This window comes from Hyperolius riggenbachi, chromosome 3 (genome assembly GCF_040937935.1).
Source record: "Hyperolius riggenbachi isolate aHypRig1 chromosome 3, aHypRig1.pri, whole genome shotgun sequence".
Lineage (NCBI taxonomy): Eukaryota > Metazoa > Chordata > Amphibia > Anura > Hyperoliidae > Hyperolius > Hyperolius riggenbachi.
In genome coordinates this window covers 1,613,303-1,636,552 of record NC_090648.1, presented here as the reverse complement: position 1 = coordinate 1,636,552, position 23,250 = coordinate 1,613,303, and the positions used below count along the sequence as shown (strand labels likewise).

Below are 23,250 nucleotides of genomic sequence, written 5' to 3'. Positions count from 1 at the left end.
ATGTACCCAGGAGGGAGGAGCCAGGCTATGGGGAGCACATGAAAATGATGTACCCAGGAGGGAGGAGCCAGGCTATGGGGTAGCACATCAACATAATGTACCCAGGAGGGAGGAGCCAGGCTATGGGGTAGCACAGGAACATGATGTACCCAGAAGGGAGGAGCCAGGCTAAGGGGGAGCACATGAACATGATGTACCCCGGAGGAGGGGGCCAGGCTATGGGGGAGCACATGATGTACCCAGGAGGGAGAAGCCAGGTTATGGGGGAGGGAGGAGCCAGGCTATGGGGAGCACATGAACATGATGTACTCAGGAGGGAGGAGCCAGGCTATGGGGAGCACATGAACATGATGTACCCAGGAGGGAGGAGCCAGGCTATGGGGAGCACATGAACATGATGTACCCAGGAGGGAGGAGCCAGGGTATGGTGGAGCACATGAACATGATGTACCCAGGGGGAGGAGCAAGGCTATGGGGAGCACATGAACATGATGTACCCAGGAAGGAGGAGCCAGGCTATGAGGGGGGGGAGCCAGGCTATGGGGGAGCACATGATGTACCCAGGAGGGAGGAGCCAGGCTATGGGGGAGAACATGAACATGATGTACCCAGGGGGAGGAGCCAGGCTATGGGGGAGCACATGATGTACCCAGGAGGGAGGGGCCAGGCTATGGGGGAGCACATGAACATGATGTACCCAGGAGGAAGGAGCCAGGCTATGGGGAGCACATGAACATGATGTACCCAGGGGGAGGAGCCAGGCTATGGGGGAGCACATGAACATGATGTACCAAGGAGGGAGGAGCCAGGCTATGGGGAGCACATGATGTACCCAGGGGGAGGAGCCAGGCTATGGGGAGCACATGAACATGATGTACCAAGGAGGGAGGAGCCAGGCTATGGGGAGCACATGAACATGATGTACCCAGGGGGAGGAGCCAGGCTATGGGGAGCACATGAACATGATGTACCCAGGAGGGAGGAGCCAGGCTATGGGGAGCACATGAACATGATGTACCCAGGGGGAGGAGCCAGGCTATGGGGGAGCACATGAACATGATGTACCCAGGAGGGAGGAGCCAGGCTATGGGGAGCACATGAACATGATGTACCCAGGGGGAGGAGCCAGGCTATGGGGAGCACATGAACATGATGTACCCAGGGGGAGGAGCCAGGCTATGGGGGAGCACATGAACATGATGTACCCAGGAGGGAGGAGCCAGGCTATGGGGGAGCACATGATGTACCCAGGGGGAGGAGCCAGGCTATGGGGGAGCACATGAACATGATGTACCCAGGAGGGAGGAGCCAGGCTATGGGGAGCACATGAACATGATGTACCCAGGGGGAGGAGCCAGGCTATGGGGGAGCCAGGCTATGGGGAGCACATGAACATGATGTACCAAGGAGGGAGGAGCCAGGCTATGGGGGAGCACATGAACATAATGTACCCAGGAGGGAGGAGCCAGGCTATTGGGAGCAGATGAACATGATGTACCCAGGAGGGAGGAGCCAGGCTATGGGGAGCACATGATGTACCCCGCAGGGAGGAGCCAGGCTATGGGGGAGGGAGGAGCCAGGCTATGGGGAGCACATGAACATGATGTACCAAGGAGGGAGGAGCCAGGCTATGGGGAGCACATGATGTACCAAGGAGAGAGGAGCCAGGCTATGGGGGAGCACATGAACATGATGTACCCAGGAGGGAGGAGCAAGGCTATGGGGGAGCACATGAACATGATGTACCAAGGAGGGAGGAGCCAGGCTATGGGGAGCACATGAACATGATGTACCCAGGGGGAGGAGCCAGGCTATGGGGGAGCCAGGCTATGGGGAGCACATGAACATGATGTACCAAGGAGGGAGGAGCCAGGCTATGGGGGAGCACATGAACATAATGTACCCAGGAGGGAGGAGCCAGGCTATTGGGAGCAGATGAACATGATGTACCCAGGAGGGAGGAGCCAGGCTATGGGGAGCACATGATGTACCCCGCAGGGAGGAGCCAGGCTATGGGGGAGGGAGGAGCCAGGCTATGGGGAGCACATGAACATGATGTACCAAGGAGGGAGGAGCCAGGCTATGGGGAGCACATGATGTACCAAGGAGAGAGGAGCCAGGCTATGGGGGAGCACATGAACATGATGTACCCAGGAGGAAGGAGCCAGGCTATGGGGGGCACATGATGTACCCAGGAGGGAGGAGCCAGGCTATGGGGAGCACATGAACATGATGTGCCCAGGAGGGAGGAGCCAGGCTATGGGGGAGCACATGAACATGATGTACCCAGGAGGAAGGGGCCAGGCTATGGGGGAGCACATGAACATGATGTACCCAGGGGGAGGGGCCAGGCTATGGGGGAGCACATGAACATGATGTACCTAGGAGGGAGGAGCCAGGCTATGGGGAGCACATGATGTACCCAGGAGGGAGGAGCCAGGCTATGGGGAGCACATGAAAATGATGTACCCAGGAGGGAGGAGCCAGGCTATGGGGTAGCACATCAACATAATGTACCCAGGAGGGAGGAGCCAGGCTATGGGGTAGCACAGGAACATGATGTACCCAGAAGGGAGGAGCCAGGCTAAGGGGAGCACATGATGTACCCCGGAGGAGGGGGCCAGGCTATGGGGGAGCACATGATGTACCCAGGAGGGAGAAGACAGGTTATGGGGGAGGGAGGAGCCAGGCTATGGGGAGCACATGAACATGATGTACTCAGGAGGGAGGAGCCAGGCTATGGGGAGCACATGAACATGATGTACCCAGGGGGAGGAGCCAGGCTATGGGGGAGCACATGAACATGATGTACCCAGGGGGAGGAGCCAGGCTATGGGGAGCACATGAACATGATGTACTCAGAAGGGAGGAGCCAGGCTATGGGGAGCACATGATGTACCCCGCAGGGAGGAGCCAGGCTATGGGGGAGGGAGGAGCCAGGCTATGGGGAGCACATGAACATGATGTACCCTGGAGACAAGGCCCTTTGGTCAGAATCAGGAAGTAGGGATTATAATGTAGAATCTTGTACTAAACTCTGATATAGTAAACTTCTGGCTCTAGTACCGCCAGGCCTGACCTTGCCCCTGTATAAATATACAATGTATGACCAATCCTGATAAAGGAAACCTCTCATATAGTAAACTACTTGGCTAGCTCCTTTGAAGTTTACTATAAAGGGATTCTACAGTATTTCACAGCAAACCTGAGACACCTCCTCACCTCATCTGAAACCACAGAAAGTTACTACTTCACTGGACTTCTGCAGCCAAACATAACTCTTCAGTCAGGGCAGCAAGCTCAACCTCCCACAGCCTGAGTGCTTCACCCTACATAATATCATAGAACCTTCCAGCAGAGGGATAGTAATGACCATGGTAGATGTTTGTGGAGCTTGCTCAGCAGGATTCCTCATGTACTTTATATTATGGAGAAGAAGTGAGCAACATATTAAGTACTACTTAACCTCTAGACCCCTCACTGAACCTCCAGAACCATCACTAAACCTCCTCTAGACCCCTCACTGAACCTCCAGAACCATTACTATCTCCTCCAGATCCCTCAATGAACCTCCAGAACCATCACTAAACCTCCTCCAGATCCCTCACTGAACCTCCAGAACCATCACTATCTTCTCCAGATCCCTCACTGAACCTCCAGAACTATCACTATCTCCTCCAGATCCCTCACTGAACCTCCAGAACCATCACTAAACCTCCTCTAGACCCCTCACTGAACCTCCAGAACTATCACTAAACCTCCTCTAGACCCCTCACTGAACCTCCAGAACCATTACTATCTCCTCCAGATCCCTCAATGAACCTCCAGAACCATCACTAAACCTCCTCCAGATCCCTCACTGAACCTCCAGAACCATCACTATCTTCTCCAGATCCCTCACTGAACCTCCAGAACTATCACTATCTCCTCCAGATCCCTCACTGAACCTCCAGAACCATCACTAAACCTCCTCTAGACCCCTCACTGAACCTCCAGAACCATCACTAAACCTCCTCTAGACCCCTCACTGAACCTCCAGAACCATTACTATCTCCTCCAGATCCCTCGCTGAACCTCCAGAACCATCACTATCTCCTCTAGATCCCTCACTGAACCTCCAGAACCATCACTATCTCCTCCAGATCCCTCACTGGACCTCCAGAACCATCACTATCTCCTCCAGATCCCTCACTGGACCTCCAGAACCATCACTGTCTCCTCCAGACCCCTCACTGAACCTCCAGAACCATCACTATCTCCTCCAGATCCCTCGCTGAACCTCCAGAACCATCACTATCTCCTCCAGATCCCTCACTGAACCTTCAGAACTATCACTAAACCTCCTCTAGACCCCTCACTGAACCTCCAGAACCATCACTATCTCCTCCATATCCCTCACTGAACCTCCAGAACCATCCCTATCTCCTCCAGATCCCTCACTGAACCTCCAGAACCATCACTATCTCCTCCAGATCCCTCACTGAACCTCCAGAACCATCACTATCTCCTCTAGATCCCTCACTGAACCTCCAGAACCATCACTATCTCCTCCAGATCCCTCACTGAACCTCCAGAACCATCACTATCTCCTCCAGATCCCTCACTGAACCTCCAGAACCATCACTATCTCCTCTAGATCCCTCACTGAACCTCCAGAACCATCACTATCTCCTCCAGATCCCTCACTGAACCTCCAGAACCATCACTATCTCCGCCAGATCCCCCACTGAACCTCCAGAACTATCACTATCTCCTCCAGATCCCTCACTGAACCTCCAGAACCATCACTATCTCCTCCAGATCCCTCACTGAACCTCCAGAACCATCACTATCTCCTCCAGATCCCTCACTGAACCTCCAGAACCATCACTATCTCCTCCAGATCCCTCACTGAACCCCCAGAACCATCACTATCTCCTCCAGATCCCTCACTGAACCTCCAGAACTATCACTAAACCTCCTCTAGACCCCTCACTGAACCTCCAGAACCATCACTATCTCCCCCAGATCCCTCACTGAACCTCCAGAACCAACCATATCTCCTCTAGACCCCTCACTGAACCTCCAAAACCATCACTATCTCCCCCAGATCCCTCACTGAACCTCCAGAACCATCACTAAACCTCCTCTAGACCCCTCACTGAATATCCAGAACCATCACTATCTCCTCCAGCTCCCTCACTGAACCTCTAGAACCATCACTAAACCTCCTCTAGACCCCTCACTGAACCTCCAGAACCATCACTAAACCTCCTCTAGACCCCTCACTGAACCACCAGAACCATCACTAAACCTCCTCTAGACCCCTCACTGAACCTCCAGAACCATCACTAAACCTAATCTATACCACTCACTGAACCTCCAGAACCATCACTATCTCCTCCAGATCCCTCACTGATCCTCCAGAACCATCACTAAACCTCCTCTAGACCCCTCACTGTACCTCCAGAACCATCACTATCTCCTCCAGATCCCTCACTGAACCTCCAGAACCATCACTAAACCTCCTCTAGACCCCTCACTGAACCTCCAGAACCATCACTATCTCCTCCAGATCCCTCACTGAACCTCCAGAACCATCACTATCTTCTCCAGATCCCTTACTGAACCTCCTCTAGACCCCTCACTAACCCTCCAGAATCATCACTAAACCTCCTCTAGACCCCTCACTGAACCTCCAGAACCATCACTATCTCCTCCAGATCCCTCACTGAACCTCCAGAACCATCACTAAACCTCCTCTAGACCCCTCACTGAACCTCCAGAACCATCACTATCTCCTCCTGATCCCTCACTGAACCTCCAGAACCATCACTATCTCCTCCAGAACCCCCACTTAACCTCCAGAACACCTCATTAATTTTCCAGACCCCTAGAATCTCCCCCCTCCCCATGCCTTGTTAGTGGATTACCTGATATGGGTGGTCCCAGCAGTCCCCCCACACTCTCCAGCATCTGCAGCAATCCCAGAGCAGGAAGAACTTTGTCTTTTTCCACTACCCAGGTCAGGCCAGAGAAAACCCCAGGAGTCAGAGCTCCAGCACAAAATCCAAAGCCAACTGCAGCCACGCCCATCTCCACCTCACTACCCGCCAGGGGGAGGAGTCCCAGGACCAAAGCTGTAGCTCCCGTCCACATACTGAGGAAAAGCAATGTGCACTTTGGGTTGAGATCTGATAGCCATCCGGCGAAAAGGCGCCCACCAACGTCAGCCACGCCTACGAGGGACATCAGAAACGCAGCCTGGCGCTCCGTGGCTCCTCTCGCCCGCATGTGGGTCACCAGATGGGCAAAGGGCACAAAGTAAGCAGCATTGATCAAGGTGATGGCCAGACAGTACCGCAGGAATGGCCCATTGCACAGCAGTTCCCACCCCCACAGGAAGGAGCGCTGCTGCGGGGTGGGGGGAGGGTCATTAGAGGCGGTCCTCAGCAGAGCTCCACAAGGCACAGAATGAAGCAGCACGCCAGACAGCAGCAGCATGGCCCCCCGCCAGGAGTACATCTCCACCAGGTACTGCACAAGAGGCGTCAGGGCGAAGGAGAACACACCAGCACCCGTCAAGACAAAGCCTGTGGCCAGGGAGCGGCGGTGGGAGAAATAGCAGGTCACTGCAGCCATAGAGGGGGAGAATATCAGCGCCCATCCCAGACCTGCACAAACAAGAGACACAAGGTTATCCACTGTCATCCATTTATACAATGTTACACGCTATACAGCACTACAGGGAACGAAGCTACAACTCTGCCCCTCCTACACAGAGAGAAGGGAGGAGCTATCACTCTGCACCTCCTACACAGAGAGAAGGGAGGAACTACCACTCTGCCCCTCCCACACAGAGAGAAGGGAGGAGCTACCACTCTGCCCCTCCTACACAGAGAGAAGGGAGGAGCTACCACTCTGCTCCTCCTACACAGAGAGAAGGGAGGAGCTACCACTCTGCTCCTCCTACACAGAGAGAAGGGAGGAGCTATCACTCTGCCCCTCCTACACAGAGAGAAGGGAGGAGCTATCACTCTGCCCCTCCTACACAGAGAGAAGGGAGGAGCTATCACTCTGCTCCTCCTACACAGAGAGAAGGGAGGAGCTATCACTCTGCCCCTCCTACACAGAGAGAAGGGAGGAGCTATCACTCTGCCTCTCCTACACAGAGAGAAGGGAGGAGCTATCACTCTGCCCCTCCTACACAGAGAGAAGGGAGGAGCTATCACTCTGCCTCTCCTACACAGAGAGAAGGGAGGACCTATCACTCTGCTCCTCCTACACAGAGAGAAGGGAGGAGCTATCACTCTGCCCCTCCTACACAGAGAGAGGGGAGGAACTATCACTCTGCTCCTCCTACACAGAGAGAAGGGAGGAGCTATCACTCTGCCCCTCCCACACAGAGAGAAGGGAGGAGCTACCACTCTGCCCCTCCTTCACAGAGAGAAGGGAGGAGCTATCACTCTGCCCCTCCTACTGCAGCCATAGAGGGGGAGAATATCAGCGCCCATCCCAGACCTGCACAAACAAAAGACACAAGGTTATCCACTGTCATCCATTCATACAATGTTACACGCTATACAGCACTACAGGGAACGAAGCTACAACTCTGCCCCTCCTACACAGAGAGAAGGGAGGAGCTATCAATCTGCCCCTCCTACTCAGAGAGAAGGGAGGAGCTATCACTCTGCCCCTCCTACACAGAGAGAAGGGAGGAGCTATCACTCTGCTCCTCCTACACAGAGAGAAGGGAGGAGCTATCACTCTGCCCCTCCTACACATAGAGAAGGGAGGGGCTATCACTCTGCTCCTCCTACACAGAGAGAAGGGAGGAGCTATCACTCTGCCACTCCTACACAGAGAGAAGGGAGGGGCTATCACTCTGCTCCTCCTACTGCAGGGTAACACAGAGAGAAGGGAGGAGCTATTACTCTGCTCCTCCTACTGCAGGGTGACTTACAGAGAGGAGAGAGGGGCTATCACTCTACTTCTCCTACTGCAGGGTGACTTACAGAGAGAAGGGAGGGGCTACCACTCTGCCCCTCCTATTGCAGGGTAACACAGAGAGAAGGGAGGAGCTATTACTCTGCTCCTCCTACTGCAGGGTGACTTACAGAGAGAAGAGAGGGGCTATCACTCTACTCCTCCTACTGCAGGGTGACTTACAGAGAGAAGGGAGGGGCTATCACTCTGCTCCTCCTACTGCAGGGTGACTTACAGACAGAAGGGAGAGGCTACCACTCTGCCCCTCCTAATGCAGGGTGACTCACAGAGAAGGGAGGAGCTATCACTCTGCTCTTCCTACTGCAGGGTGACCCACAGAGAGAAAGGAGGAGCTATCACTCTGCTCCTCCTACTGCAGGGTGACTTACAGTGAGAAGGGAGGAGCTACAACACTGCTCCTCCTACTGCAGTGAGACTCACAGAGAAGGGAGAAGCTATCAGTCTGCATCTTCTTCGGCAAAGGGGACACAGACAGATGGGAGGGGCTATCACTCTGCCCGTCCTACTGTAAAGAGGACACAGACAGATGGGAGGAGCTATCACTCTGCCTCTCCTACTGAAAAGGGGACACAGACAGATGGGAGGAGATATCACTCTGCCTCTCCTACTGTAAAGGGGACACAGACAGATGGGAGGAGCTATCACTCTGCCTCTCCTACTGTAAAGGGGACAAAGACAGATGGGAGGAGCAATCACTCTGCCTCTCCTACTGTAAAGGGGACACAGACAGATGGGAGGAGCTATCTGTCTGCCCAGCCTACACAGACAGATGGGAGGAGCTATCTGTCTGCCCAACCTACTGTAAAGGGGACACAGACAGATGGGAGGAGCTATCACTCTGCCCCTCCTACTGCAGGGTGAATCACAGAGAGAAGGGAGGAGATATCACTCTGCCCCTCCTACTGCAAGGGGGACACAGACAGATGGGAGGAGCTATCACTCTGCCACTCCTACTTCAAAGGGGACACAGACAGATGGGAGGAGCTATCACTCTGCCCCTCCTACTGCAAAGGGGACACAGACAGATGGGAGGTGTTATCACTCTGCCCCTCCTACTGCAAAGGGGACACAGACAGATGGGAGGAGCTATCACTCTGCCCTCCTACTGCAAAGGGGACACAGACAGATGGGAGGAGCTATCACTCTGCCCCTCCTACTGTAAAGGGGACACAGACAGATGGGAGGAGCTATCACTCTGCCCCTCCTACTGCAAAGGGGACACAGACAGATGGGAGGAGCTATCACTCTGCCCCTCCTACTGCAAAAGGGGACACAGACAAATGGGAGGAGCTATCACTCTGCCCCTCCTACTGCAAAGGGGACACAGACAGATGGGAGGAGCTATCTGTCTGCCCCTCCTACTGTAAAGGGGACACAGACAGATGGAAGGAGCTATCACTCTGCCCCTCCTACTGCAGGGTGACTCACAGAGAAGGGAGGAGCTATCACTCTGCCCCTCTTACTGCAGGTTGACTCACACAGAAGGGAGTTACCAGTCTGCCCCTCCTCCAGCAGGGTGACACAGTCAGAAGGGAGGAGTTACCAGTCTGCCCCTCCTCCTGCAGGGTGACACAGACCGAAGGGAGGCGTTACCAGCCTGCCCCTTCTCCTGCAGGGTGACACAGACAGAATGGAGCTGCCAGCCTGCCCCTCCTCCTGCAGGGTGACACAGACAGAAGGGAGGAGTTACCAGTCTGCCCCTCCTCCTGCAGGGTGACACAGACAGAAGGGAGGAGTTACCAGTCTGCCCCTCCTCCTGCAGGGTGACACAGACAGAAGGGAGGAGTTACCAGTCTGCCCCTCCTCCTGCAGGATGATACAGACAGAAGGGAGGAGTTACCAGTCTGCCCCTCCTCCTGCAGGGCGACACAGACAGACGGGAGCTGCAAGCCTGCCCCTCCTCCTGCAGGGTGACACAGACAGAAGGGAGGAGTTACTAGTCTGCTCCTCCTCCTGCAGGGTGACACAGACTGAAGGGAGGAGTTACCAGCCTGCCCCTCCTCCTGCAGGGTGACACAGACAGAAGGGAGCTGCCAGCCTGCCCCTCCTCCTGCAGGGTGACACAGACAGAAGGGAGGAGTTACCAGTCTGCCCCTCCTCCTGCAGGATGACACAGACAGTAGGGAGGAGTTACCAGTCTGCCCCTCCTCCTGCAGGGTGACACAGACAGAATGGAGCTGCAAGCCTGCCCCTCCTTCTGCAGGGTGAAACAGACAGAAGGGAGGAGTTACCAGTCTGCCCCTCCTCCTGCAGGATGACACAGACAGAAGGGAGGAGTTACCAGTCTGCCCCTCCTCCTGCAGGGTGACACAGACAGGAGGGAGGAGTTACCAGTCTGCCCCTCCTCCTGCAGGATGACACAGACAGAAGGGAGGAGTTACCAGTCTGCCCCTCCTCCTGCAGGGTGACACAGAAAGAAGGGAGGAGTTACCAGCCTGCCCCTCCTCCTGAAAGGTGACACAGACAGAAGTGAGGTAACCCTCCTGGCGGTACACACTTTCAGTGGCTGTGTCCGCGGGAGGGATTTGTTTTTAAATAAAATGTGTTTTTTTATTTGTGAGCTAGCACTTCGCTAGCTAACTATGTCCCCCAGCACCTCTCTGACCCCCCCCCCCCCGATCGACGCCGGCAACATTTACCCGTCCGCGATTCTGCGAGAGCCGCAGCTTCACCAATGAGCGATGATCGGACATGACGGCATGCGCAGTCCCTATCCTCCCCATAGCGAAGTCTGGAGCTGATTGGGAGGCTGCACCATCGCGGGATCCCGGGGGTACGTAAAACGGCGGCAATCGGTTGGGGCCGGAGGGACTTGGGCCACATGGTTAGCTAGCGAAATGCTAGCTTAACAAAATACAACCATTTTTATTAAGTAAAAAACCTCCCGGGACCATGTGATCCCCTGTGGCGACTAGCCCAAGTGTAGCTTAGCCTTACCGCCAGGGAGGTTCACAGCTGGCCCCTCCTCCTACAGGGTGACACAGACAAAAGGGGCTATGATCTCTCAGCTCCACCCCTCCTGCGGTCACTCAGATAGTCCTTACCTGACAAGCCTCCAATGCTCAGGTACAGCTGGTAGAGGCTGGTGGAGAAGGATGCAGCAAACAAGCCAACAGAAGACAGAAGACCTCCACACATAACAACCAGACGAGAGCCAAATCGTACGGCGAGAGCGCAGCCCAGCGGACCTGGAAGAGGAAGACAAGACAGCTAGAGCACTGATCATTACACACAGCGGCCCTGGAAGAGGGAAACGTGACAGCTAGAGTACTGATCACTACACACAGCGGCCCTGGAAGAGGGAAACGTGACAGTTAGGGCACTGATCATTACACACAGCGGCCCTGGAAGAGGGAAACGTGACAGCTAGAGCACTGATCACTACACACAGAGGCCCTGGAAGAGGGAAACGTGACAGCTAGAGCACTGATCACTACACACAGCGGCCCTGGAAGAGGGAAACGTGACAGCTAGAGCACTGATCATTACACACAGCGGCCCTGGAAGAGGGAAACGTGACAGCTAGATCACTGATCACTACACACAGCGGCCCTGGAAGAGGGAAACGGGACAGCTAGGGTACTGATCACTACACACAGCGGCCCTGGAAGAGAGAAACGTGACAGCTAGAGTACTGATCACTACACACAGCGGCCCTGGAAGAGGGAAATGAGACAGCTAGGGCACTGATCACTACACACAGCGGCCCTGGAAGAGGGAAACGAGACAGCTAGAGGACTGATCACTACACACAGCGGCCCTGGAAGAGGGAAACGTGACAGCTAGAGCACTGATCACTACACACAGCGGCCCTGGAAGAGGGAAACGTGACAGCTAGAGCACTGATCATTACACACAGCGGCCCTGGAAGAGGGAAACGTGACAGCTAGAGCACTGATCACTACACACAGCGGCCCTGGAAGAGGGAAACGTGACAGCTAGAGCACTGATCACTACACACAGCGGCCCTGGAAGAGGGAAACGTGACAGCTAGAGCACTGATCACTACACACAGCGGCCCTGGAAGAGGGAAACGTGACAGCTAGAGTACTGATCATTACACACAGCGGCCCTGGAAGAGGGAAACGTGACAGCTAGAGCACTGATCATTACACACAGCGGCCCTGGAAGAGGGAAACGTGACAGCTAGAGTACTGATAATAACACACAGCGGACCTGGAAGAGGGAAACGTGACAGCTAGGGCACTGATCATTACACACAGCGGCCCTGGAAGAGGGAAACGTGACAGCTAGAGCACTGATCATTACACACAGCGGCCCTGGAAGAGGGAAACGTGACAGCTAGAGCACTGATCATTACACACAGCGGCCCTGGAAGAGGGAAACGTGACAGCTAGAGCACTGATCACTACACACAGCGGCCCTGGAAGAGGGAAACGTGACAGCTAGGGCACTGATCATTACACACAGCGGCCCTGGAAGAGGGAAACGTGACAGCTAGAGCACTGATCACTACACACAGCGGCCCTGGAAGAGGGAAACGTGACAGCTAGATCACTGATCACTACACACAGCGGCCCTGGAAGAGGGAAACGTGACAGCTAGAGTACTGATCACTACACACAGCGGCCCTGGAAGAGGGAAACGTGACAGCTAGAGTACTGATCACTACACACAGCGGCCCTGGAAGAGGGAAACGTGACAGCTAGGGCACTGATCACTACACACAGCGGCCCTGGAAGAGGGAAACGTGACAGCTAGAGCACTGATCATTACACACAGCGGCCCTGGAAGAGGGAAACGTGACAGCTAGAGCACTGATCATTACACACAGCGGCCCTGGAAGAGGGAAACGTGACAGCTAGAGTACTGATCACTACACACAGCGGCCCTGGAAGAGGGAAACGTGACAGCTAGAGTACTGATCACTACACACAGCGGCCCTGGAAGAGGGAAACGTGACAGCTAGAGTACTGATCACTACACACAGCGGCCCTGGAAGAGGGAAACGTGACAGCTAGAGTACTGATCATTACACACAGCGGCCCTGGAAGAGGGAAACGTGACAGCTAGATCACTGATCACTACACACAGCGGCCCTGGAAGAGGGAAACGTGACAGCTAGAGTACTGATCACTACACACAGCGGCCCTGGAAGAGGGAAACGTGACAGCTAGAGTACTGATCATTACACACAGCGGCCCTGGAAGAGGGAAACGTGACAGCTAGATCACTGATCACTACACACAGCGGCCCTGGAAGAGGGAAACGTGACAGCTAGAGCACTGATCATTACACACAGCTGCCCTGGAAGAGGGAAACGTGACAGCTAGAGCACTGATCATTACACACAGCGGCCCTGGAAGAGGGAAACGTGACAGCTAGATCACTGATCATTACACACAGCGGCCCTGGAAGAGGGAAACGTGACAGCTAGGGCACTGATCATTACACACAGCGGCCCTGGAAGAGTGAAACGTGACAGCTAGAGCACTGATCACTACACACAGCGGCCCTGGAAGAGGGAAACGTGACAGCTAGAGCACTGATCATTACACACAGCGGCCCTGGAAGAGGGAAACGTGACAGCTAGAGCACTGATCATTACACACAGCGGCCCTGGAAGAGGGAAACGTGGCAGCTAGGGCACTGATCATTACACACAGCGGCCCTGGAAGAGGGAAACGTGACAGCTAGAGTACTGATCATTACACACAGCGGCCCTGGAAGAGGGAAACGTGACAGCAAGAGTACTGATCATTACACACAGCGGCCCTGGAAGAGGGAAACGTGACAGCTAGAGCACTGATCACTACACACACCGGCCCTGGAAGAGGGAAACGTGACAGCTAGAGCACTGATCACTACACACAGCGGCCCTGGAAGAGGGAAACGTGACAGCTAGGGCACTGATCATTACACACAGCGGCCCTGGAAGAGGGAAACGTGACAGCTAGAGTACTGATCATTACACACAGCGGCCCTGAAAGAGGGAAACGTGACAGCTAGGGCACTGATCATTACACACAGCGGCCCTGAAAGAGGGAAACGTGACAGCTAGAGTACTGATCACTACACACAGCGGCCCTGGAAGAGGGAAACGTGACAGCTAGATCACTGATCACTACACACAGCGGCCCTGGAAGAGGGAAACGTGACAGCTAGGGCACTGATCACTACACACAGCGGCCCTGGAAGAGGGAAACGTGACAGCTAGGGCACTGATCACTACACACAGCGGCCCTGGAAGAGGGAAACGTGACAGCTAGATCACTGATCACTACACACAGCGGCCCTGGAAGAGGGAAACGTGACAGCTAGAGCACTGATCACTACACACAGCGGCCCTGGAAGAGGGAAACGTGACAGCTAGAGCACTGATCACTACACACAGCGGCCCTGGAAGAGGGAAACGTGACAGCTAGAGCACTGATCATTACACACAGCGGCCCTGAAAGAGGGAAACGTGACAGCTAGGGCACTGATCACTACACACAGCGGCCCTGGAAGAGGGAAACGTGACAGCTAGATCACTGATCACTACACACAGCGGCCCTGGAAGAGGGAAACGTGACAGCTAGAGCACTGATCACTACACACAGCGGCCCTGGAAGAGGGAAACGTGACAGCTAGAGCACTGATCACTACACACAGCGGCCCTGGAAGAGGGAAACGGGACAGCTAGAGCACTGATCATTACACACAGCGGCCCTGGAAGAGGGAAACGTGACAGCTAGAGCACTGATCATTACACACAGCGGCCCTGGAAGAGGGAAACGTGACAGATAGAGTACTGATCACTACACACTGTGGCCCTGGAAGAGGGAAACGAGACAGCTAGAGTACTGATCATTACACACAGCGGCCCTGGAAGAGGGAAACGTGACAGCTAGAGCACTGATCATTACACACAGCGGCCCTGGAAGAGGGAAACGTGACAGCTAGGGCACTGATCACTACACACAGCGGCCCTGGAAGAGGGAAACGTGACAGCTAGGGCACTGATCACTACACACAGCGGCCCTGGAAGAGGAAAACGTGACAGCTAGAGTACTGATCACTACACACAGCGGCCCTGGAAGAGGGAAGCGTAACAGCTAGAGCACTGATCACTACACACAGCGGCCCTGGAAGAGGGAAACGTGACAGCTAGATCACTGATCACTACACACAGCGGCCCTGGAAGAGGGAAACGTGACAGCTAGAGCACTGATCACTACACACAGCGGCCCTGGAAGAGGGAAACGTGACAGCTAGAGCACTGATCATTACACACAGCGGCCCTGGAAGAGGGAAACGTGCCAGCTAGAGCACTGATCACTACACACAGCGGCCCTGGAAGAGGGAAACGTGACAGCTAGAGCACTGATCATTACACACAGCGGCCCTGGAAGAGGGAAACGTGACAGCTAGAGCACTGATCACTACACACAGCGGCCCTGGAAGAGGGAAACGTGACAGCTAGAGTACTGATCACTACACACAGCGGCCCTGGAAGAGGGAAACGTGACAGCTAGAGCACTGATCACTACACACAGCGGCCCTGGAAGAGGGAAACGTGACAGCTAGAGCACTAATCATTACACACAGCGGCCCTGGAAGAGGTAAACGTGACAGCTAGAGCACTGATCACTACACACAGCGGCCCTGGAAGAGGAAAACGAGACAGCTAGAGCACTGATCACTACACACAGCGGCCCTGGAAGAGGGAAACGTGACAGCTAGAGTACTAATCACTACACACAGCGGCCCTGGAAGAGGGAAACGTGACAGCTAGGGCACTGATCATTACACACAGCGGCCCTGGAAGAGGGAAACGTGACAGCTAGGGCACTGATCACTACACACAGCGGCCCTGGAAGAGGGAAACCAGACAGCTAGAGCACTGATCATTACACACAGCGGCCCTGGAAGAGGGAAACGTGACAGCTAGAGCACTGATCACTACACACAGCGGCCCTGGAAGAGGGAAACGTGACAGCTAGAGCACTGATCATTACACACAGCGGCCCTGGAAGAGGAAAACGTGACAGCTAGAGCACTGATCACTACACACAGCGGCCCTGGAAGAGGGAAACGTGACAGCTAGAGCACTGATCACTACACACAGCGGCCCTGGAAGAGGGAAACGTGACAGCTAGGGCACTGATCACTACACACAGCGGCCCTGGAAGAGGGAAACGTGACAGCTAGAGCACTGATCATTACACACAGCTGCCCTGGAAGAGGGAAACGGGACAGCTAGAGTATTGATCACTACACACAGTGGCCCTGGAAGAGGGAAACGTGACAGCTAGAGTACTGATCACTACACACAGCGGCCCTGGAAGAGGGAAACGTGACAGCTAGAGCACTGATCACTACACACAGCGGCCCTGGAAGAGGGAAACGTGACAGCTAGAGTACTGATCACTACACACAGCGGCCCTGGAAGAGGGAAACGTGACAGCTAGAGTACTGATCACTACACACAGCGGCCCTGGAAGAGGGAAACGTGACAGCTAGGGCACTGATCATTACACACAGCGGCCCTGGAAGAGGGAAACGTGACAGCTAGAGCACTGATCATTACACACAGCGGCCCTGGAAGAGGGAAACGGGACAGCTAGAGTATTGATCACTACACACAGCGGCCCTGGAAGAGGGAAACGTGACAGCTAGATCACTGATCACTACACACAGCGGCCCTGGAAGAGGGAAACGTGACAGCTAGAGTACTGATCACTACACACAGCGGCCCTGGAAGAGGGAAACGTGACAGCTAGGGCACTGATCATTACACACAGCGGCCCTGGAAGAGGGAAACGAGACAGCTAGAGTACTGATCATTAAACACAGCGGCCCTGGAAGAGGGAAACGTGACAGCTAGAGCACTGATCATTACACACAGCAGCCCTGGAAGAGGGAAACGTGACAGATAGAGTACTGATCACTACACACAGCGGCCCTGGAAGAGGGAAACGAGACAGCTAGAGTACTGATCATTACACACAGCGGCCCTGGAAGAGGGAAACGTGACAGCTAGAGCACTGATCATTACACACAGCGGCCCTGGAAGAGGGAAACGTGACAGCTAGGGCACTGATCACTACACACAGCGGCCCTGGAAGAGGGAAACGTGACAGCTAGGGCACTGATCACTACACACAGCGGCCCTGGAAGAGGAAAACGTGACAGCTAGAGTACTGATCACTACACACAGCGGCCCTGGAAGAGGGAAACGTGACAGCTAGAGTACTGATCATTACACACAGCGGCCCTGGAAGAGGGAAACGTGACAGCTAGGGCACTGATCATTACACACAGCGGCCCTGGAAGAGGGAAACGTGACAGCTAGGGCACTGATCACTACACACAGCGGCCCTGGAAGAGGGAAACGTGACAGCTAGATCACTGATCACTACACACAGCGGCCCTGGAAGAGGGAAACGTGACAGCTAGGGCACTGATCATTACACACAGCGGCCCTGGAAGAGGGAAACGTGACAGCTAGAGTACTGATCACTACACACAGCGGCCCTGGAAGAGGGAAACGTGACAGCTAGAGCACTGATCATTACACACAGCGGCCCTGGAAGAGGGAAACGTGACAGCTAGAGCACTGATCATTACACACAGCGGCCCTGGAAGAGGGAAACGTGACAGCTAGATCACTGATCATTACACACAGCGGCCCTGGAAGAGGGAAACGTGACAGCTAGAGTACTGATCACTACACACAGCGGCCCTGGAAGAGGGAAACGGGACAGCTAGAGCACTGATCATTACACACAGTGGCCCTGGAAGAGGGAAACGTGACAGCTAGATCACTGATCACTACACACAGCGGCCCTGGAAGAGGGAAACATGACAGCTAGAGCACTGATCATTACACACAGCGGCCCTGGAAGAGGGAAACGTGACAGCTAGATCACTGATCAATACACACAGCGGCCCTGGAAGAGGGAAACGTGACAGCTAGGGCACTGATCACTACACACAGCGGCCCTGGAAGAGGGAAACGTGGCAGCTAGGGCACTGATCATTACACACAGCGGCCCTGGAAGAGGAAAACGTGACAGCTAGGGCACTGATCACTACACACAGCGGCCCTGGAAGAGGGAAACGTGACAGCTAGAGCACTGATCACTACACACAGCGGCCCTGGAAGAGGGAAACGTGACAGCTAGGGCACTGATCACGACACACAGCGGCCCTGGAAGAGGGAAACGTGACAGCTAGGGGACTGATCACTACACACAGCGGCCCTGGAAGAGGGAAACGTGACAGCTGGGGCACAGATCACTACACACAGCGGCCCTGGAAGAGGGAAACGTGACAGCTAGAGTACTGATCACTACACACAGCGGCCCTGGAAGAGGGAAACGAGACAGCTAGAGCACTGATCATTACACACAGCGGCCCTGGAAGAGGGAAACGTGACAGCTAGAGCACTGATCATTACACACAGCGGCCCTGGAAGAGGGAAACGTGACAGCTAGAGCACTGATCACTACACACAGCGGCCCTGGAAGAGGGAAACGTGACAGCTAGAGCACTGATCATTACACACAGCGGCCCTGGAAGAGGGAAACGTGACAGCTAGAGTACTGATCATTACACACAGCGGCCCTGGAAGAGGGAAACGAGACAGCTAGAGCACTGATCATTACACACAGCGGCCCTGGAAGAGGGAAACGTGATAGCTAGAGCACTGATCACTACACACAGCGGCCCTGGAAGAGGGAAACGTGACAGCTAGAGTACTGATCATTACACACAGCGGCCCTGGAAGAGGGAAACGTGAAGGCTAGGGCACTGATCATTACACACAGCGGCCCTGGAAGAGGGAAACGTGACAGCTAGGGCACTGATCACTACACACAGCGGCCCTGGAAGAGGGAAACGAGACAGCTAGGGCACTGATCATTACACACAGCGGCCCTGGAAGAGGGAAACGTGACAGCTAGAGCACTGATCACTACACACAGCGGCCCTGGAAGAGGGAAACGTGACAGCTAGAGCACTGATCACTACACACAGCGGCCCTGGAAGAGGGAAACGTGACAGCTAGAGCACTGATCATTACACACAGCGGCCCTGGAAGAGGGAAACGTGACAGCTAGGGCACTGATCATTACACACAGCGGCCCTGGAAGAGGAAAACGTGACAGCTAGAGTACTGATCACTACACACAGCGGCCCTGGAAGAGGGAAACGTGACAGCTAGAGTACTGATCATTACACACAGCGGCCCTGGAAGAGGGAAACGTGACAGCTAGGGCACTGATCATTACACACAGCGGCCCTGGAAGAGGGAAACGTGACAGCTAGGGCACTGATCATTACACACAGCGGCCCTGGAAGAGGGAAACGTGACAGCTAGAGTACTGATCACTACACACAGCGGCCCTGGAAGAGGGAAACGTGACAGCTAGAGCACTGATCATTACACACAGCGGCCCTGGAAGAGGGAAACGTGACAGCTAGGGCACTGATCACTACACACAGCGGCCCTGGAAGAGGGAAACGTGACAGCTAGAGCACTGATCATTACACACAGCGGCCCTGGAAGAGGGAAACGTGACAGCTAGATCACTGATCACTACACACAGCGGCCCTGGAAGAGGGAAACGTGACAGCTAGATCACTGATCATTACACACAGCGGCCCTGGAAGAGGGAAACGTGACAGCTAGAGTACTGATCACTACACACAGCGGCCCTGGAAGAGGGAAACGGGACAGCTAGAGCACTGATCATTACACACAGTGGCCCTGGAAGAGGGAAACGTGACAGCTAGATCACTGATCACTACACACAGCGGCCCTGGAAGAGGGAAACATGACAGCTAGAGCACTGATCATTACACACAGCGGCCCTGGAAGAGGGAAAAGTGACAGCTAGATCACTGATCAATACACACAGCGGCCCTGGAAGAGGGAAACGTGACAGCTAGGGCACTGATCATTACACACAGCGGCCCTGGAAGAGGGAAACGTGACAGCTAGAGCACTGATCATTACACACAGCGGCCCTGGAAGAGGGAAACGTGACAGCTAGAGTACTGATCATTACACACAGCGGCCCTGGAAGAGGGAAACGTGACAGCTAGGGCACTGATCACTACACACAGCGGCCCTGGAAGAGGGAAACGTGACAGCTAGGGCACTGATCACTACACACAGCGGCCCTGGAAGAGGGAAACGTGGCAGCTAGGGCACTGATCATTACACACAGCGGCCCTGGAAGAGGAAAACGTGACAGCTAGGGCACTGATCACTACACACAGCGGCCCTGGAAGAGGGAAACGTGACAGCTAGGGCACTGATCACTACACACAGCGGCCCTGGAAGAGGGAAACGTGACAGCTAGGGCACTGATCACTACACACAGCGGCCCTGGAAGAGGGAAACGTGACAGCTAGGGCACTGATCACTACACACAGCGGCCCTGGAAGAGGGAAACGTGACAGCTAGGGCACAGATCACTACACACAGCGGCCCTGGAAGAGGGAAACGTGACAGCTAGAGTACTGATCACTACACACAGCGGCCCTGGAAGAGAGAAACGAGACAGCTAGAGCACTGATCATTACACACAGCGGCCCTGGAAGAGGGAAACGTGATAGCTAGAGCACTGATCACTACACACAGCGGCCCTGGAAGAGGGAAACGTGACAGCTAGGGCACTGATCACTACACACAGCGGCCCTGGAAGAGGAAAACGTGACAGCTAGAGTACTGATCACTACACACAGCGGCCCTGGAAGAGGGAAACGTGACAGCTAGAGTACTGATCATTACACACAGCGGCCCTGGAAGAGGGAAACGTGACAGCTAGGGCACTGATCACTACACACAGCGGCCCTGGAAGAGGGAAACGTGACAGCTAGAGTACTGATCATTACACACAGCGGCCCTGGAAGAGGGAAACGTGAAGGCTAGGGCACTGATCATTACACACAGCGGCCCTGGAAGAGGGAAACGTGACAGCTAGAGCACTGATCACTACACACAGCGGCCCTGGAAGAGGGAAACGAGACAGCTAGGGCACTGATCACTACACACAGCGGCCCTGGAAGAGGGAAACGTGACAGCTAGGGCACTGATCACTACACACAGCGGCCCTGGAAGAGGGAAACGTGACAGCTAGAGCACTGATCACTACACACAGCGGCCCTGGAAGAGGGAAACGTGACAGCTAGAGCACTGATCATTACACACAGCGGCCCTGGAAGAGGGAAACGTGACAGCTAGGGCACTGATCATTACACACAGCGGCCCTGGAAGAGGGAAACGTGACAGCTAGAGCACTGATCATCACACACAGCGGCCCTGGAAGAGGGAAACGTGACAGCTAGAGCACTGATCATTACACACAGCGGCCCTGGAAGAGGGAAACGTGACAGCTAGGGCACTGATCACTACACACAGCGGCCCTGGAAGAGGGAAACGTGACAGCTAGATCACTGATCACTACACACAGCGGCCCTGGAAGAGGGAAACGGGACAGCTAGATCACTGATCACTACACACAGCGGCCCTGGAAGAGGGAAACGAGACAGCTAGGGCACTGATCACTACACACAGCGGCCCTGGAAGAGGGAAACGTGACAGCTAGAGCACTGATCACTACACACAGCGGCCCTGGAAGAGGGAAACGTGACAGCTAGGGCACTGATCACTACACACAGCGGCCCTGGAAGAGGGAAACGTGACAGCTAGGGCACTGATCACTACACACAGCGGCCCTGGAAGAGGGAAACGTGACAGCTAGGGCACTGATCACTACACACAGCGGCCCTGGAAGAGGGAAACGTGACAGCTAGAGTACTGATCACTACACACAGCGGCCCTGGAAGAGGGAAACGAGACAGCTAGAGCACTGATCATTACACACAGCGGCCCTGGAAGAGGGAAACGTGATAGCTAGAGCACTGATCACTACACACAGCGGCCCTGGAAGAGGGAAACGTGACAGCTAGGGCACTGATCATTACACACAGCGGCCCTGGAAGAGGGAAACGTGACAGCTAGAGCACTGATCACTACACACAGCGGCCCTGGAAGAGGGAAACGTGACAGCTAGAGCACTGATCACTACACACAGCGGCCCTGGAAGAGGGAAACGTGACAGCTAGAGCACTGATCATTACACACAGCGGCCCTGGAAGAGGGAAACGTGACAGCTAGAGCACTGATCACTACACACAGCGGCCCTGGAAGAGGGAAACGTGACAGCTAGAGCACTGATCATTACACACAGCGGCCCTGGAAGAGGGAAACGTGACAGCTAGAGCACTGATCACTACACACAGCGGCCCTGGAAGAGGGAAACGTGACAGCTAGAGCACTGATCACTACACACAGCGGCCCTGGAAGAGGGAAACGTGACAGCTAGAGCACTGATCACTACACACAGCGGCCCTGGAAGAGGGAAACGTGACAGCTAGAGCACTGATCATTACACACAGCGGCCCTGGAAGAGGGAAACGTGACAGCTAGGGCACTGATCATTACACACACCGGCCCTGGAAGAGGGAAACGTGACAGCTAGGGCACTGATCATTACACACAGCGGCCCTGGAAGAGGGAAACGAGACAGCTAGGGCACTGATCATTACACACAGCGGCCCTGGAAGAGGGAAACGTGACAGCTAGAGCACTGATCATTACACACAGCGGCCCTGGAAGAGGGAAACGTGACAGCTAGAGCACTGATCACTACACACAGCGGCCCTGGAAGAGGGAAACGTGAAAGTTAGGGCACTGATCACTACACACAGCGGCCCTGGAAGAGGGAAACATGACAGCTAGATCACTGATCACTACACACAGCGGCCCTGGAAGAGGGAAACGTGACAGCTAGGGTACTGATCACTACACACAGCGGCCCTGGAAGAGGGAAACGTGACAGCTAGAGCACTGATCATTACACACACCGGCCCTGGAAGAGGGAAACGTGACAGCTAGAGCACTGATCATTACACACAGCGGCCCTGGAAGAGGGAAACGTGACAGCTAGGGCACTGATCACTACACACAGCGGCCCTGGAAGAGGGAAACGTGACAGCTAGGGCACTGATCATCACACACAGCGGCCCTGGAAGAGGGAAACGTGACAGCTAGAGCACTGATCATTACACACAGCGGCCCTGGAAGAGGGAAACGTGACAGCTAGAGCACTGATCATTACACACAGCGGCCCTGGAAGAGGGAAACGTGACAGCTAGAGCACTGATCACTACACACAGCGGCCCTGGAAGAGGGAAACGTGACAGCTAGGGCACTGATCACTACACACAGCGGCCCTGGAAGAGGGA

At 54.8% G+C, this 23,250-nt stretch overlaps 1 protein-coding gene across 3 annotated transcripts in view; it reads right to left on the bottom strand.

Moving 5' to 3' along the window:
* The window catches only part of LOC137562450 (monocarboxylate transporter 13-like), a 158,900-nt gene that overhangs the window by 28,352 nt on the left and 107,298 nt on the right, over nucleotides 1-23,250 (bottom strand). For all 3 annotated transcript variants that reach the window (XM_068273799.1, XM_068273800.1, XM_068273801.1), the window contains exons 4-5: nucleotides 11,031-11,174; nucleotides 5,913-6,653 (exon numbers count right to left, since the gene is read on the bottom strand). In XM_068273799.1, the coding sequence (XP_068129900.1) occupies nucleotides 5,913-6,653; nucleotides 11,031-11,174 (885 nt within the window). The remainder of the gene's footprint in view (nucleotides 1-5,912; nucleotides 6,654-11,030; nucleotides 11,175-23,250) is intronic.